Below are 16,895 nucleotides of genomic sequence, written 5' to 3'. Positions count from 1 at the left end.
AAAGTGCTTATTTCAGCATCCATCATCTTCCTCTTTGTTGTGTAGACAATCTGCCCTGTCTGAGGATTTGTGCTGTTATTATGAGTTTGTTTATTATTGGATTTATTTCTCCTATAAGCAAATGTGTTCACAACATTCCATCAGGGAATCTCCTTAATTGTCACATAAATGTCATCTTATGTAAATTGAATATTTATCTTTCCACAGAAGGGGTGGAGGGGAAAGAAAGGATAAACAACCTTCAGTCTTGGAGAGGGGAAGCGGTTCCTGTTTCAGTTCACAACTCACCCACGTGCCTTCAAAGTCAAAGGTGAGGTTGAAGAAATTATTGGATCATCTTTGAGGGACAGCCAAAAAGGAGGGGTTAGAAAAAGTTGGCAATGATGCTTTGAGGATATTGGGCCTGGCTCCCAGGTCTCCCCCTCCCCCAAACCCCGCCTGAGTCCAGACCACCCCCTCCCTCCCTAGCTGGGAGCATCTGAGAAGGCTGCAGTTTGCCCCCCACTTCTCCCCATCCAGAAGGCCAGCCAAGCTCCTTCCTCGAGAGAAGGTGAGTGCGGCGGGCGCAGCGGGCTGGGTGGGTGTGGCCCGCGGCTCCGGGAACGGACCCAAGGCCCCGCCAGCGCCCGAGAGCCGCCCGACAGCCCGCCTGCCTGGCGAGCGCAAGCTCTTCTTCCAGAAACTGCGAGGATCCCAGCGCACTGTTTGTGCACCACAAGGTCAAGTCGGGAAGTGGAGCCGGAGGAGGAGGGGCGAGGAGGCGAAGGGTGGGGAGAGGGGCGCCCCGCTTCCTCGCCAAGTGCCAATCCTTGGAAGTTGCCCCTTGGTTTTTAACCCTTTAAGGGGAGTGGGAAGGAGCAAGGGGGAAGTGGATACCCTCGGGCAAACTCCTACTGGAACCAGGACGTGCAGCCACCCACCCACTCACCCATCACTGCCTTCCCTACCCCCCGGAAATGCGGGGCTGAGCCGGGCGCCAGGAGGCACTCAGGCGGGGGGAGGGGGCGACGAACCCGAGAGGGACCCTCTCTACGGACCGCCCCTCCTTCTTGAGGTGGCCCACAATTTCAAGTTTCCCCAACCCGGAATGTTAGTTTCCATCTGCTCTGGGTGGGGGAGGAGAGCCGCGCCCCCTCCCCCAGAGTCGCGCGCGCCCCTCCCCTCCGCTCCTGCCAGCACTTTCTGCTCACTTCTGGCGCTGCAAAACGCCACGCGATTTATTCGTTTCGCATTTTTAAACCAGCGATTTAACCAGCAGGGCCTAGAGCGAGGGTCTTCCAGCGCTGGAACCCCGGGAGGCGGGGTGCTCTGTGCAAACATCGTTCCCTCCGCGAGTGTCGCCTTCAGGCTGTTATTTGCAAAGAAACGTCTTTTTGACGCAGGGAGAAATGGCAAATTTTAAGTACGTCATTAATATGGCGCCAAAAGATTTTTTTAAGTATAAGCTTGCCTTTTTTTTTTTTTTTAAAGGTTGCGGGGGGCGCCGCCCCGGTCTGGGGCGCGAAGGGGGCGGGGTGTGAGCAGAAAGTGTGAGTGAGAGTGGAGGGGCGGGGTATGTGTGTGAGTGTGTGAAGTGTGAGCAGACCTGATGGGACTTGCACGGGCGCAGCCGCCGCTTGGGCCCGGCCCTGGGGACAGGGCGGGCTGGGGGCGCCCCAGAGCCCGTGGGGAGTACAGGCCCGAGGTGCAGGCAAGAGGGCGGCCCAGCAGGGTACCCTCCACCCGGAGGCCTGCAACGCTACCTGAACCCGCTGCTGGAGCCAAACAACTGGGCGGGGGGGTGGACGGGGGGGTCAGGAGTGGAGATCCGAGTGAATAAGAAAAAAGTGGCTACTCCCCCTCCCTCGCTCCTCCCGCCTGCCCCCACCCCACCCCCACCCCAACACATTTTTTTTTTCTAAAGAGATCACAAGGAAGTCTTGGTTTAAAAAGAAACAGAAACATACACAGGGGGGTTGGTGAATGGTGCCGACCGCGGCCATCGCAGTTGGAGGCTATTTGGGGGGGTGGGTGAGAGGCGTCCATGGAGTTACTTTGCGCCCACTCCTAGCGTCAAGGGCTTAGGTCCAGCGGGCTGACCGTCCCCGGCCAGGGTGCGGTGCCGGGGACCCCACGGCCCCGGCCGCCTCCTTCGCCACGACCCCGGATGGATGCGCGCCCCCCGCCCGCCCGCGCCGGCCCCAGGAGCTCCGGGTTTCAGGAGCATCCTTCCCACGCCGGCCCCAGCCGCGGCGCGTAACCGTGGGTAGCGCCCCTCGGAAGGGCACCGCGGAGCAAGGTAAGATCCAGCCCCCGGCAACTGGCCCTGCGCATCTCCACGGCGTTATTTTGTGTTTTTGCAACAGATCTGCCAGCGCTTCTCGCTCCCTCTCTCTCTCTTGCTCGCTCGCTCCCTCTCTCTCCTGCTGGCTGCCTGTTCTACGAAGCCAGCGCGCGCGCGGAGGGGGGGGGGGGTGCCGATGCACAGCACAGGGGAGATTGCGCATGTTGGTCAGTCGTGTTTTAAAGAGTACATTGCGGGGAGGCTGAGAGGGGCGCATGCAACAACAACTTTTGGAAGGGTGAGCTTGGCGACCTTCTTTATTAATGACTGCGGCAAAGCGCCCCTGGGCCGGGGAGGGGGCGCGGGCGGGCGGGGGCGCGCCTGGGCTGCAACTTGCCCCGCGGGCTCTGGCTGGGCGGAGGGGCTGCGGCTGGAGACCTGTGCGGAGAGGAGGTCGCGCGGCCGGGGACGTGGGTTCGGAGGACCCGGGGCTATCTGCCCTCCTGTCTCTCCGAGTTTCATTTTGTTGATACGCAGCACGTCCGGGCGCCGAACCGGGTCGAGCCGGTGCACATGACCCCGCGCTGGGCTCACGTGCAGCCGGTCCGGTCCCAGACACCTTCCGGGGGCCACCGCCTCCGCCCTGTCGCCCCCTCTCCCGGCTGGGTGCACGCGGGCTATGCACGCGGGGGCAGCATGCTCGGTTCCCGGGCGCGGAGGCTCTGCACAAATTAAGCAGTTTTTTGGAGGGGCGGGGGATACCCTTTCCAGGTGAGTATTGAGGGTTCACAGCTCCAGCGCGGGGAGCGCGGGGGGCGCGGGCTGGGGTCGGGGGCAGCCCCCCCGTCCAGGGCTGCGCGGGAGTCCAGCGGGGGAGAAACGCTGCTGGGAGTGGAAATGTACCGGCGGCCGCCGGAGCGGCGGGTGCGCGCCCGCGGGGCGACGGCAGGGGGCGTGGCCCTTGTTTACCTTCTCCCAACTCTGCCGGTTCGCGTCCCGCTCAGGGGACGATTCTGCAGTCCCCTGCCCTCCGCCTCCGCCCCGATTCCTGGGTGGTACTGGGAAGATGTAGGCAAGTGGCGCCCCGAGCTTGGGACTTACACACCTGACCCCCAAATGAGTGACATTGCAGCCCCCGCCCCCACCAAGCACCGCTGCAGTCCCTCTCCCGGATCCCCGGCCCCGCCCCGCCCCCAGCAGTGGCATCTTCCCGGCCTCACCTCCTTCCTCCCTCTCTCCCTCCCTCCTTCCCACCCACTCGCCTGCGCCTGCGGAGCGGCTTCTGCCCGCCTCCTCTCCGCCTGGGTGCAGACTTGTGGCTCCCTCCGGTCCCTTCCTGCTTATCCCTGGCCCCTGAGATACCCTGTGCTTCAGGCCATGGATAGAGGGGGTCAGCTTGGTGGTTCGTAGCTTTAATGTCAGAAAAGGAGGATGTCTGCGAGACAAGCAGGAAGGCTTCACTGTAGCTTCTAGAGGCCCAGGACACCCACCCTCCCCACACACACTCTCTGTCCCCCACCACACACAGCTGCCACCCCCAAGGGGCTCAACTACTCTCACCCGTTATACCTAAGCTCCTCCTTCCGCTCCCGGGTCAAGGCCACCTCCCGGCGCCACCCCCTGCCCGAACCGCTTCCAGCCAGGGCTGGAGCCCCCCGCAGCCACCTCCGGCTCCTCCTCCCGGCTCCCGCGGTCAGAATCACGCCGGCGCGCCTCCAGCCTGCTGTCCCGCGGACTACCTTTAGGGGCAGGCTGGAGGCGCGCGCCACCCCCCTCCCAATCCCCTTAGCCTTTGCTGCCGGCCGGGACGTTTTTCCTTAGCACCTTGTCTTCTGGTTTCATGCCCTGCGCTGGTGGGGCGGGAAGGGCTGTGTTTCCCTTTGCTCAGTGCCAAGGGCAGGAAGCATCCGGCGCCTCTGGTCTCTGCAAATTCCCAAACCTTGCCCTCGCGCTTAGCATTCTTTCTCGTCCTCCCCCACTTTGGAATTCCAAGACATGAAGTTTTATACAGGGGCTTAAGTTTGCAGGGGTCACCAGGAGGCATCGCGTTTGCACTCCTAGCTGAGGAGCTGAGAGGACACAACTGACTGCTACCTTGCCTTTGTTGCAAGGGGGAGGAACCCTGAGCTTTGAGGCCAGACAGGCTGTCAGGATGTCCCTTTAATGTTTATGTTTGCTAACTTAGTCTTGGGCCTGGGTGGTGGTAGGGCCTCCTGGCCTCTCCTCCCAGGGTGACATTAACTCCCTCCCTTCACTGGTAAAATTCCCAGTAGGACATTTGGCAGAAGAGCTGGGCAGGGAGCTGCCAACCGGGCCTGGCCCTGTTTCCTGGGTTCCCAGGGTGCTGGCTTCTCCCCTACCCTGACTTCCTTTCCCACCTTAGGGCCCCAAGTGAAGGCACCATCTCTCCTGTCCCATCTTCCTCAGGCGGGTTGGGACTCGCAGAACGATCTAACAAGCAGAGAAGGAAAATAACAACAGAATAACTGTAAGAGGAAGGAATGAGTAATAAAGCCGACCCAGGCAGGGAGGAGGGCTTTCATGTTTAAGAGATGCTATTTGCTTTTTAGGTCACAGGCTGCAAAAACAGGCTTTGATCCGAAGTGGGCGAATAATTTATTGAGAAAGTTTGCATGGTAGGGGAAAAAAGGGATGTTTGTTTGATCTGGAGGCCTCTCACTTGTCCCAAGTGCTGTTGGCTGTTGTCTAGAGTGGAAAAGCATTTGGTTCCACAGCAAATGCCTCACTGAGGGAAGTCCTCGCCCCAGGCAGCAAGACTTGGAGTGAGTGTTGGTTTTGAAACTGTTTAGCCAAGGGTCTCCCCAGCACTTTTGGAGTTGAAGTGTTTAAGGGTAGAGTTATTTGGGCTCGGGATGCAGCAAATGTTTCCAGAACATTTCCCATCCAACGTGCTTTTCCTTTCCCTAAATGGCCTGGCAGAATGGCCAATAACACTGATCCAAGAGGCAGTCGGAAATCTCCACTTAGCTTTTGTTGACAGGTGAGGTGGGACTCTGATCCCCAACCCCCAAGTCCTTCCAGAATCTTGAGGTTAGGCTTTTGGCACTGATTTCCACATCCTTGAGGTTGGGGGCAGGGTATTCTGATTAATCGTTGTTCCAGTTATCAGGGAGGTACTTACCTTACACCCAAGACCCAATCAGAGGCTTCCAGTCCAAATTCTTCACAGCTCATCCAGCAGGCTCTTTTTGGGACTCACAGTTTTCCCTTTGGGGTCTCTAAAGGGAGGCCAAGTTGAAGTTGTGAAGAGGGGAATATCCGTGCCTTGCCCTGTCCTCCATGTAAGATCCTCACTATGTGTCTCCAAGTTGAGGAACCCAGGAAGATTCTCAGGAAACCCACAAGAACCTGGAGTACCCCAACCATACTCCAAGTTGTAGATCTGTGCACTGGGTGCTGTACCCCTCCACCCCCAGGTGGGGGGCAGGGTGCTCTCTTTAAGGTCAGACAGCCTAGGTTTGAGTGCTGGCTTTGCAGTCACCAGCTGTGGCAGTTGCTCCATGCCTCAGTTTCTTCATCTGCAACTGTGGTTACTGACAGTACCTACCTCATGGTGGGTGTGTGGATTAAGTGATATGTTGCATAAGAAGACTGAGCACAAAGCCGGGCATGGGATAAGCACCTGATTGGTATTAGCTATTCTTACTATTAATACCTGGATAGGACCCAAATGGAGCTGACATTTGACCTCTCCCCTTTAAGGTAGGCCAGAGAGCCAGCTCCCTTCTCTGAAGAAGGAACCAGAAGGACCCTGCAGTTGCCAATGGGCAGTCATTTGTGGAGTGAGTGGGCTGAACTTTGCCCTCTCTGAGGTGGAGGGTAGGGTGCGAAGGTGCTGAAGGACAAAGTAGACAAAGCCCCTTTCTGTCTCCCAGGATCCCCTTGGCATGTCCTCAGAACTGGGTCTGGAGGGTGGGTGTGGAGAGTGTATTCTAGGGGAGCTGGGTGCCCCTGGGACAGGCGAGCAGTGATGGGTGTTGGAGGAGGGTTAGGATTCCCTGTGATTGGAGAAGCAAGCCTGAGGATCTGTGTGTACAAAATCACTGTTGTCACAGCGGTTACTGTCCCTGAGAAGGCATTAAAGTTAATGAGAGATAGGAAAGAGTGGGGCTTTGACCCCCATTTAAAACGGTTTAAGAGTGTGCAGCTCTTGTTTTCCGAATGTCTGGCCTTCCCGACACAAGCAGGCTCTGAGGACAGGTTTTCCAGCCGAAATATCATTAAATTGTATTAGCATCTTATTACACACACGCCTTAGCGGTCTGCCTCAGACAGGGAGAGTTTTTGTTTCTCTTTGAAAGATTGTGTCTGGAATGGTAAATTGCCTGCTTGAAAGCCTTTTCCTCCCCTTTTTAAAGGAGGAAGACGAAATCCTGCTGTGTGTGGTGGCAGGCTGGGCAGGCCTGGTGGCCCCCAGAGAGGAGAGGCCGGAGGCCAGGTTGGGGTGTTTTAACTGCCCAGGGAGCTGCTGCAGTAGCAGGCCTGAAAGACCCACTGTTTCCAGGGTCAGCTGGAGGGGCGTTAATAGAGGCCCAGGGTGTTTATTTGAGTTTATTTGCGGAGAGGTCTTTAAAGGGGGCTGGCACTGGGCATTGGTGTTTCAAGTCCAGACCTGAGGTCCCCACTAAGACCAGTGGCTAGTGCTGCCAAGAAAACATCTGCCACCAAATTGCTGCCCTATTACTGAGTTGACATTGATCATTAGCCAGGAGCCCAACCAAATAAAGCCTCTTGGAAAACGTGTGAGGTTAAGATGGGGAAGGCGGGCTGTGCAAACAGGTCGAAATCTTGGGCTGGGGTGTTTGCTCCCACAGGCTGCGAGCAGGCTGGCTGGGCTGTGTGGCCCCACACTTCTGGAGGGAGGAGACAAGAACACACTCAGCACTTCATGTGTACCAAACCCCTGTTATGTGCTAGGTACAACTCGAAAGGGCACAAGCAAGGATCCAAACAGTACGCTTTTTCTTGTTGTCGAACACATACTCTGAAGGAGAAGGACATTCAACAAGTAGCTCAACAAACACTCCTAAAGAAGCTGAGTAACTGGGTGGTGGGCTTTCTGTAAATAAGGCAGCTGGCATAGACCTCTGTGATGTTTAAGCCGAAACCTGAAGGATGAAAAGCCCAAGGTGCCTGGATTGTATAGACCATTACAGGCACAGAGCACACCTGTGCACAGGTCTGGAGGCGCGGACTGTCTGTTTCAGGAAACGAAAGGAGGCTGGTTCGACTGGGAAGTGGTGGGAAATGGGCTGGTGGTCAATATGCAGTAGGCAGGTACCAGATCATATAAAGTCTTATGGTTAGAAGCTTGAGTGTTGCCCTTGATCAACAGGAAGCCTGTGAAAGATTTGAAATAGGCCATATGACATGATCTGATGTATGTTTTTTGAAGATCATTCTGGCTACTGTGTGGATCCTGGATTATGAGGGAGCAGTAATGGAAGTTGGGGGATGAATGAGGAGTCCTACTAGAGATGAGACTGGCCTGGGCCAGCGTGGAAGCAGTAAAGATGGGAAGGTGGCTGGATTCTCCGCATGCTCTGGAGGGAGCACCCACTGCACTTGCCAAGGGTCAGCGGTAGGGTGGAGGAGGCACAGCAAGGCTGCTCCCTGAGGGGACTTTAGGACATCCACACTCCCAGAGGAGAGCTGTGTGTGCCTTCATAGCTGGGGAAGGTGTGAGAGTACAAGCGGACTGGTGGCAATGGCAGGAAAAGGGGACATTTCTTTCCCAGAGTCTCCTTTGTGGTACTTTCTGTCCCTAAAAATAAGTACCTCATGACCCTGAATATTCTCCTAGGGCAGACGTTGCTTTGGGAGAGGTTAGGAGAGCCAGCAGAGAGGAAAAACGAGAGGCCAAGATCAAGTCTTGGCACCCCCATCCCCCACCTGCACGTGTAGCCCTGGATTTCAGCTTTGGTAAGAATCCTCAGTGTCCTCTGTGCTGGGTTGGAGGGGGACGTCATGGGGCAAAGCCTTGTCCCACAGGCGAGGCCAGGCCTCTTTTGAGGCTTCATTGGCCACTGAGAAGAGGCTTACCTGAGGCAGGGAGACCTTTCGAACAGACTTGGTTCAAAGAAAAGAAGCAAAGCAGTGGTTTCCCTCTGAAGCCTAGTTATTATTCCAATTAAGCCGCCGCAAAATCTGCTCCCATAATAACATGCTGTCCAGGAGGACTCTGGGGTGTTTTCCAGAGGAGCTGGCTGAGGGTGGGGTGCAGGTCTGTGTGCTGACAGGTCACACTGGTCCTGGGGAGCAGGAAACAGCTGTAGGAGGAGGTCCTGGCAGTCAAGGGGTCCTGTTGTCAGGAACCTTCCTTACTGCACAGCTCACTGCCTTGCTGAGGAGGCCTTCAGGTGGCTGCTGGTAGAATTGTTCACCTGGCCCAAGTCTGCTGTGGTATTAATAACCAGCACCCATATGGAGTGCCAGCCATTGTGCTGAGGGCTTTATGCTGCTCTCCTTCACTCACCAGCTGATTCTGGCCCACAGATGTGTTTAGTTTGGCCCTCTCGAAGTGTTTTAAATATCTAAATCAGTTGCCAGCATTTTAAGTTCAGGAGATTTATGTAAAATTCCAGATCCAATTTGTGTCTTTGGGGAGGTATGTCTTTCCCAAGGTCCCTGGTCTAGTGAGGGGTGGAGATAGGATTTGAACTTGGCCTCCCTGAATCCAGTGCTGCTGCTTTTATGCTATGGGACAGCCTGGCTTGCAAGTGCCTGTTTGCTGGAAATGAAGAAAAATGCCGTTCATGTAGAGGATTTCAGAAGAAAACAGATGGGTGTACTAAGAGCACTTCTCCCCCTTCCCGCCCTACCTGTGACAGCTGGGTTGGCAAGATTCAGGCTGGAGCCAGAGTTGCGTACAGTCACCTCTGTCACATGCAGACCCAGAGGACAGCAAGGATGGGCGAGGATCTGGGGGGTGGAGTGTTATTGCCCCATTCAGTCATTCAGTCTATGACCTGAGCCACTGGGCTGCACAGAGGCAGAGTAGTCTCAAGGTCAAGAGCATGGTCTCCTGAGTCAGAGAAACTTGTTAAAAGAACTGTGATCTTGGGCACGTCACTTAACCTCTGAGCTTCATTTTCCTCACCTGCAAAAAGGAAGCAGCCATCATGCCCGCCAGCACCAAGGGCCGGTTCTGAGGCCTCATTGGGGTCCCTGTGTGCCAGGATGCGCCCCTCCCCAAGCAATGGGTACTTAGCCATTTCAGCTCTGGTTCCTGCCTCCTTGGCATCCATGCTCCTCCCCACCAGGCATGCCTCCAGACCTCCACACCCTCTGGAGAGCACTTGGCCTCCACCTTTGCAGCTGGGCAGCAAGCAGCCCCAATGAACCTTCCATCCTAACCCTACTCTTGGGAGACATGGGGGTGGAGAAAAGCTCCTGGCTAAGGTCAAGTTTGAGGCCAGAGGGTCCTTCTGAGTAGCTCAGAGTTCTGGGTAATTGCAACCCACCTTAGAGAGCCAGTGCTCCTAAGGCCTCTGCAAGGCCACAGTAAAATAAGGTGACCCCTCCCAGGGCTCCACATGAGCAGACTGGGGGTGACAGCAGGTGGCAAATGGGATTCACAGGGGCTGGGCAGCCTGTTGGTCGGCAACTGGGCTTTCTCCCACTGACACTGGTTCCTTGTCCTTTGCTGTGTACAGTGAGGCAGCCCAGGGTCTAGGCTGACAGAAACATGGTGAAAAGCACCGTGGGCTCCGAGCCCCGGGTCTGTTCTCTGAATTGGGACTAAGCCATTGACTAGCTGTGAGACCTAAGGCAGGTTAACAAGTCTCTCAGTATGCTCCCCTCCAAGAGGGGACCAGGGCAGGCTCTGCCACCCAGGACTCTGCAGGATTAGAGGAAATAGTGGGTAGGAAAGCACTTCCAACAGGCAGGAGCTGACAAGGGCACAAAGGCAGCTCAATGTGGGCTCGGGGATCAGACCACGTGGATTCAAATCCCAGTTCAGCCAAGTCACTAGCAGGACAAGGCACTGAGCCTCCTCAGTAAATGAAGCTAATAGCTCACAACTCCCCAGGTTGTTAGGAACACGAGATAGCTGAGTTGGCATGGGAAGGGGAAAGAACTCAGTGTGGGAGAGCCGCCCTTCTACCTTGAAGCTAAACATTGTAGTGGAGGGAAAGTGAGTTTGTATTTTTACCTGGAGGTGGACACTGAGGGGAGGGTGGGCAGCGCAGCCCATTCGCTCTGGCCCTGGTGTGGCTCAGGAAGCCAGCTTGGAGCCTCCCTGCCCCCACCCCAGTTCCATGCCCCTCTGGCTGCTGCTCTCAGGATGTGCAGAATGTGCGTCCAGTGCTTGTGGGCTGGCTTGCCCCTCAACTCCCATAGCCTGGTCCTCCTGGGAGAGTCTGTCTTGTTTCTGTTTCCCCTCCTCTGCCTCCAGCAGGGCGCCACTTGCAACTTGCAGGTGAGAGTGGATTCCGTGGCGGGTGAGGGAGCTGGGCAGAGGCAGGTCCAAGTCACTGCTCGTTCTGGGGCTGCTGACCTACCTTGTCCTGCCTCGTTGTCATCTTTGACTAGATTCTCTGTTGTGTGAGGCTCTGGGCTCAGGAGCTGAGAGATGCTGCCCCCTCCCCCAGCCCCAGGGCCCATGTAGGTGGGTGAGAGAAGGGGGAGACTGCCTGAGGAGAAGGCTAGGGCATGGCCTTGTTCTCATTGTTCCTCTGCAGCGGGCGAGTGTGGGGAGGTAGATTGACGGGCAGTTTTCTGAGAGCTTGAGGATTTCCCAAGCTGCCTGTGAGTATAATGGGGCCTATTTTCGTTGCAGATGGAAGAGAAGAGGCGAAAGTACTCCATCAGCAGCGACAACTCTGATACCACTGACAGTAAGGCCTTCCATGTTGGGCTCCTGTAGGGAAAGTGTTTGAATAATTATCAGGACCACAGGCCCAGACACGGGGGTGGGACATTGCTCCAAGGTCTCCATGTTGATGAAAGCATAAAGCAGGTCGGCCCCTCTGCTCCCTTTGAGATCCCCACACCACCATGGCCTTCAGAGCCTTGCTGTCCTCCTCAACTCTGCTCCCCTTCACCCTCTAGCTCTCAACCCCATGTGTTTTGCTCATGTTGGAACAGATCAACACCCCTCTGGGCTTTTCCTTGCCTGTGCTGTTCTGGGCTGCTAGGAACACACCTCACTCCCTCTGGCCCTGCTGCTGAGTCAGGGCCCTGTGGAAGTGTCCACACAACAGGCGAAAACACCTGTCATTCTTCATTATAATTGCCTGATCAGTGTTATTTCCTAACTAAGTACCATTTCCTTATCAAAGTAAGCCCCTTGGTAAGAGAGGTCATGACTTGCTGACTGCCATATCCGGCTAGATGGAGCACATAATAGGTGATCAGTAAATGTTTGCTGAAGAAATGAATGAAGGAGCCTGACCTTCATGGGATCTTGGCAGTAGAATCTCAGAGATAGACTTGTGTGGCGGCTGGGTGTGTCAGCTGGATAGAGGGGGACACTCTTACACAGAAAATGGGGCTTAGGGAGTCTCTTCTGGAATGTGGAGGCAAAAAAGTTTGCGTTAGGTGAGGGCTTGTCCCTGGTACCAGAAGGAAGCTCTTCTCAGATGCCCCAGGAACCCGGGCCTGCATGAGCCAGTCGGAGTAGAGTGCCATTCTGCCCTGTGTAGGAGAGATGCGCTGCCAGGAAGATTCCCACCTAGTGGTGCCCTCAGGTGAAAGCCCAGGCTGAGAAAGAGGCTGCACTGCCGCAGAGGCTGGGCCTGGAGCCCTGCAGCTGGAGACCTTAGCTTGTTCACATATATGGTGAACAGCTGGGGCTGGGGAGAGCCTCAAGGCCCCCTTGGAGTCCCTGGAGTTCTCTAACCCCCAGGAACCTGAGGGTTTAGGAACACAGGCACTAGGGTGAGAAGCCAGTCCTCGCCTGCTCTCTCCCTCTGGGTTTCCTTCACTGTCCTTTGGGGTCTGTTTGCTCAGACTCCAGCTTGGCGCTGGAGTCTGACCTGGCTGGCTCTTCCTCCCCATGGCAGTAGATCACAGCATTTGGCCCTCTGTGACTGCAGTCACGCTGCCTGTGGCCTGTGTCAGTGTCCTCTGCTTCTAACTTTATTTCAGGCAAAGGAACCCTTGAAGCCCCAGGCACCTGCAGGGAGAGCACCTGGCACCCGAGCCCTGTTCCTGCATTGGAGTTGGGCTGGGCTGCGGCACACTCCCTTCTCACCAGTCCCCCCGCTGCCCATCTAGGCTGTGCTCCTTTGACCCCTAGGAGTGGAGTGACCCATAGAGTGACATACACTCTCAGTGTAGTCCCACAAGGGCCTTTAGAACCCCAGTGATAATGGGTAGTGTTTATCAAAGCACTGCCGTGTGCAAGGGACTGTACTAAGACTTTACAGGCATGGTCTCATATAATTCACAAAAACTCTTTGAAGATAGTTACTCTCTGCTCCCATTTTATACAAAAGCAAGCTGAGGCTCAGACTAAGTCATTTGTCGTCATGAGGAGCTAATAAGTGGCTGAGCCAGGGCTCAAGCTTAAGTCTATGTGTCTACTTTAGAGCAACCCTCTTGGGTCATACAGAAAGCTAATATTGAGTCCATGTCCAGCTGCCTTTCACCTCCCAAGTCTCTTCTGATTGGTGAGTGGAGGAGGCGTCATGTCCCCATTCATCGTTGGAGAGGCCCAGAGCAGGGACAGTCTACCAGATGCTCACAGTGGTCTCCACCTCCTGAACATTCAAGCCAGAGCTTGCCTTACAGGTTTCATTTCCTTGGACATGGGTGGGTGGTGTTCCTGGCCTTCCAGGGGCCCCTCATGGGCTATGCTCTCTCTGCAGGTCACGCTACATCTGCATCAAGATGCTCCAAACTGCCCAGCAGCACCAAATCGGGCTGGCCCCGACAGAACGAAAAGAAGCCCTCCGAGGTGGGTAATGACAAGTTTCCTGGAGAAAGATGAAACAGAAGTGGCGAGGTTTGGAGGAGTGGAGCAGAGACCTGTGGAGAGGAAGGACCGTGTGGGGGGGTGCAGGAGTACGGGGAGAGGGGGCTCCTGGAAGAGGACGCAGCCATTGCAGAACAAGCCCAGTGTGGCCGAGTGAAGTGATTGAGAGGAAAGGCTGGGAGTTCCAGTTCTCATAACCTTGTAGGTTGTTGTAAAGATGTTCCTATTGATCTGAGTGAGGGGAGGAGCTTTTCAAGGATTCTAAGCAGGGTAATGACATAGTCTGATGTTTTAATGAAAGGTCCCGCTGACTGCTGTGAAGGGGAGGGAATGTGATGGGCAAGAGTGGGAGCAGGGACGCTTATTTAGCAGTTGTCCAGGAGAGAAATTATGGTGGCCTTAGAGCTGGGTGAGTGCAGTGGAGTAAGAAGCAGTAGGATATGGGACATTTTGGAGGCTAAGCCAAGAGTGATAGTATTCGCTGATGTAGGGATGAAGGATGGAGTCTTCAGAGTCATCCAGTTAGGTCATCCACTCCTTATTATGCCCATTTCACGTGCACCTGCACTTCACTCCTTCCCCGCTTTGACCCTGTCTTTTGGGACAGGTAGAGATGTTTATGACATCTGGAGCTGTAGAGAGTTTTGGAAGTGGGTAGACAAATGGACATGGGGCCCTGCCTCCTGTAGCCCCTGAAAATCACATCCTAGAGCCTCATTGCTCCCTCTTAGGTCTTCAGTGCATTACAGTGGGCACAGAAGAGACCTTTGGAACAGATGAGGCTGCAAGAGCCCTGAGTCCCTGGTGGGGTGGTTTTGAGTCTGACCTTTAAGAGAGACATTGGTCTCACAGGGCTTCCCCGATGGCTCAGCAGTAAAGAATCTACCTGTAATGCAGGAGTGCAGGAGACACGGGTTCGATCCCATGGTCAGGAAGATCCCCTGGAGGAGGGCATGGCAACCCACTCCAGTATTCTTGCCTGGAGAATTCCATGGATAGAGGAGCCTGGCGGGCTACAGTCCATAGGGTCACAAAGAGTCAGACACGACTGAGTGACTTAGTACGCACACACGGGCTGGACACTTTACTTTTTTTAACCCTCCTGTTATAGTAAGGAAACTGAGGATCCTAAGATTATATATATATAGTCAAGATGTGAAGTTCTTGGGGCCAACAGCACCAGTGTGGGAAGGCAAAGCACTTGGCCCTGGCCCAGACTGAAGGAGGATATCTTTGTTCTGAGCCTGGCAACCTCTTTTCCTCTCCTCGCAGCAGTGGTGATCCAGGAGCTGCTGTCCTTAGCCAGTCCCTAGGGGTGTCTTTCACAGAACCTTGCATTTGAAAAAGGACTCCCCACGGAGTTGGCCTATCCTGGGACTCATCTTTTGTGGGGATTGGAGGTGGGGACACCGTTTTGAGTTCTGAAGCATCCTGTTCCATCCCTTAACCAGCTGTCCTCCCTTGGCCCTACAGTGGAGGGGTGGAGACAGAAGGAGATATCTCTAGGAATGCAGTAAGGACTGGAATAAAAACTGGGAGTGAGGTGGGCATGGCAAGATGTTGTTCTTGAGGTTCTTAATAGGGTTCTATCCCTGGGTCTGGAAGATCCCCTGGAGAGGGAAATGGCAACCCACTCCAGTATTCTTGCCTGGGGAATTCCATGGGCAGAGGAGCCTGGGGGGCTTCAGTGCACAGGGTGGCAAGGAGTTGACACATCTGAGCAACTAACGGTAGCCCTGCTGAGCGGTGGACAGGCTGTGTTCTTGTGCGTTGGGAAGCAGGAGGCAGAGTATGCTAGGGCCCTGGGAGTCCCTGGGACTACCTCTCTACCCCACCCTCATCTTGAGAGCTACAACGGCTCGCAGTTACTACTTGGGCTGGATTAGTAAAACCCTAGCCACTTTTTGTGTCTCCCTGGTCCTGAAAGGTAGTAGTCATCCTGCTGTTTTGAAACTGAGGAACCCGCCTCTGAGAATCTCACCTCCTCACTGCCTTCATGGGCTATTCAGATTGGAGAATGGAGGGGAAGTTCCGGGGAGCCCCTGGGGCTGGCTTAGTTCTTTCCCCTAGCTCTCACTTTAAGCAGCAGGAGGAGGAGGGGCCTCTGCTCTGGGCGGAGATCCTGGGGACCAGGCTGCTATCAATACTCAGGATAGGCCAGCTGGCTAGGGGGAAACAGGTGTCAAGCAGAGGCTGAGGGGAAAGTGTGATTTGCATGGCGCTGAGAATTCCCCTCCCTCTTGGATTTTCCTGTGCAGGGCCTTTGAACCTTTCTCCACCTAAAAATAGAATCGAACCATTGCACGGGTGCTGAATGGGGACTGGCTGTGCACAGCCCTGGGTTCAAGCCCAGAAGTCTCTGCAGGGGCAGGGGGAGCCTCTGACGCCCTCAAGTCCTAGGCTCCTGGAGGGCTGAGGAAGTCTGCCCTGTCTTGAACTGTCGCCAAGGACAAGCTTTTCCTCCCACAGCAGGCGGGGGAGCAGCCTGTGAGGTTTCCCTCGTCCCCTAAGCGAGGAGGCTGAGCCATAAGCCGGCATAAATTCCAAGTTTTCATGGGGCAGAGAGGAAACCATCGATGAAAGCTTCCAAATGATTTGGCTCTAGAGAAGGCGGAGATGAAAGCGAGGATTTGGCGGCAGATAATGCTCGCACTAAATCTCTTCATTGGGCTGTCCCTTCTCTTTCTATGCACGGGCTGGAGAGTAAGGCCTTCCTAATCTGCTGGTGCTGGGAGCTAAGGGCTTCCGACACCCTGGTGAAAGGGCTTCTGGAGTCCCTCCCGCGCAGTCCCAGAGTAAGAAGCCTGGGGGCTGGTGTTCAGGCTGCACACACGGTCTGCTCCCAGTCTGGTTCAAGTTCCCAGCTTCAGTACATGCAAGTTGATGTGTGTGGTGCAGGAGTCCCTTCTTGGTGGCTGCACGCAGAGCCACAGGACTCGGAGTTCTCTTCATCTCCTCATCTTTGAAGATGGACATTGATAAATGGGGATTTGAGCATCAGGAGTATTGAGCATGACAGCAGCACTGGCCCATAGAGAAGCCACCAGTTATGGAAAGGGCAGGGGAGGGCTTTAGACGAGACTGGCAGGGCTGCCCCTGAGATGATATGTGCTTTGAGGGTGCAAATCAAGGGGTGCCCTGCACACCAGAGGGAGAGGCCGCAGGCTGGAGCAGAATGCGCTGACCAGGAGTCAGGACCCTGGACAGGGCCGAGGCCTTGAGGCCCAGCTTCTCATTCTGGCCCTTAACCAGTGGGTGGCTTCCCTCAGCCTGATTGAGAGGGGACTGCAGGCCTTAGTACTCGGGGCTGAAAGAACAGGCCCTGGGATTCCCGGGAGGCTGGTTTAGGATTTTTGGTGGCAGTATACTTGGTCTGAAGTTAGCCCCGGGATCCGTTTGGCAGTGGAGGGAAAAGGTGGGGCTGACCCCAGGAACACAGGCTGCTGCCTTCCTCTGCTCTGCCTTCCAGGGGGATCCCAACAAAGCTGACCTCTGTACCTTGGTGCTTCAGTTGGCCAGGCCCGTCCTGAAGGAGAGGATGGGATTATCCTAGCCCGGGAGAGCTGGTACTATAAACCGCGCTGAGGCCTTGGGTTTCTGGCATGGCCTGTCTCACTAAATAGCATGAACGTAACTTTGTGGGTCATACCTCTGAGAGCCTAATGGACATCACAGACCAGGGATTATTTT

The 16,895-nt window shown here is 55.4% G+C and overlaps 1 protein-coding gene across 10 annotated transcripts in view; it reads left to right on the top strand.

Annotated features, from left to right (window-relative positions):
* Nucleotides 1–213: 213 nt before the first annotated feature.
* Nucleotides 214–16,895, top strand: part of JADE2 (jade family PHD finger 2) — a 51,452-nt gene continuing 34,770 nt past the window's right edge. For 4 of the 10 annotated variants that reach the window (XM_025292684.3, XM_025292685.3, XM_025292688.3 and 1 more), the window contains exons 1-3: nucleotides 469–550; nucleotides 11,067–11,124; nucleotides 13,099–13,187. In XM_025292684.3, the coding sequence (XP_025148469.1) occupies nucleotides 11,067–11,124; nucleotides 13,099–13,187 (147 nt within the window). In that variant the 5' untranslated portion in view covers nucleotides 469–550. Of the gene's footprint in view, nucleotides 311–468; nucleotides 551–582; nucleotides 720–1,516; nucleotides 2,279–2,411; nucleotides 2,562–2,622; nucleotides 3,035–8,087; nucleotides 8,207–11,066; nucleotides 11,125–13,098; nucleotides 13,188–16,895 lie in introns of those variants that run through there. The other 6 variants (XM_044947649.2, XM_025292689.3, XM_006042800.4 and 3 more) reach the window with 6 other exon arrangements.

The sequence above is a fragment of the Bubalus bubalis genome, chromosome 9 (genome assembly GCF_019923935.1).
Source record: "Bubalus bubalis isolate 160015118507 breed Murrah chromosome 9, NDDB_SH_1, whole genome shotgun sequence".
In the NCBI taxonomy this organism is placed as follows: Eukaryota; Metazoa; Chordata; class Mammalia; order Artiodactyla; family Bovidae; genus Bubalus; species Bubalus bubalis.
This window is presented reverse-complemented; position numbering and strand designations above follow the sequence as displayed.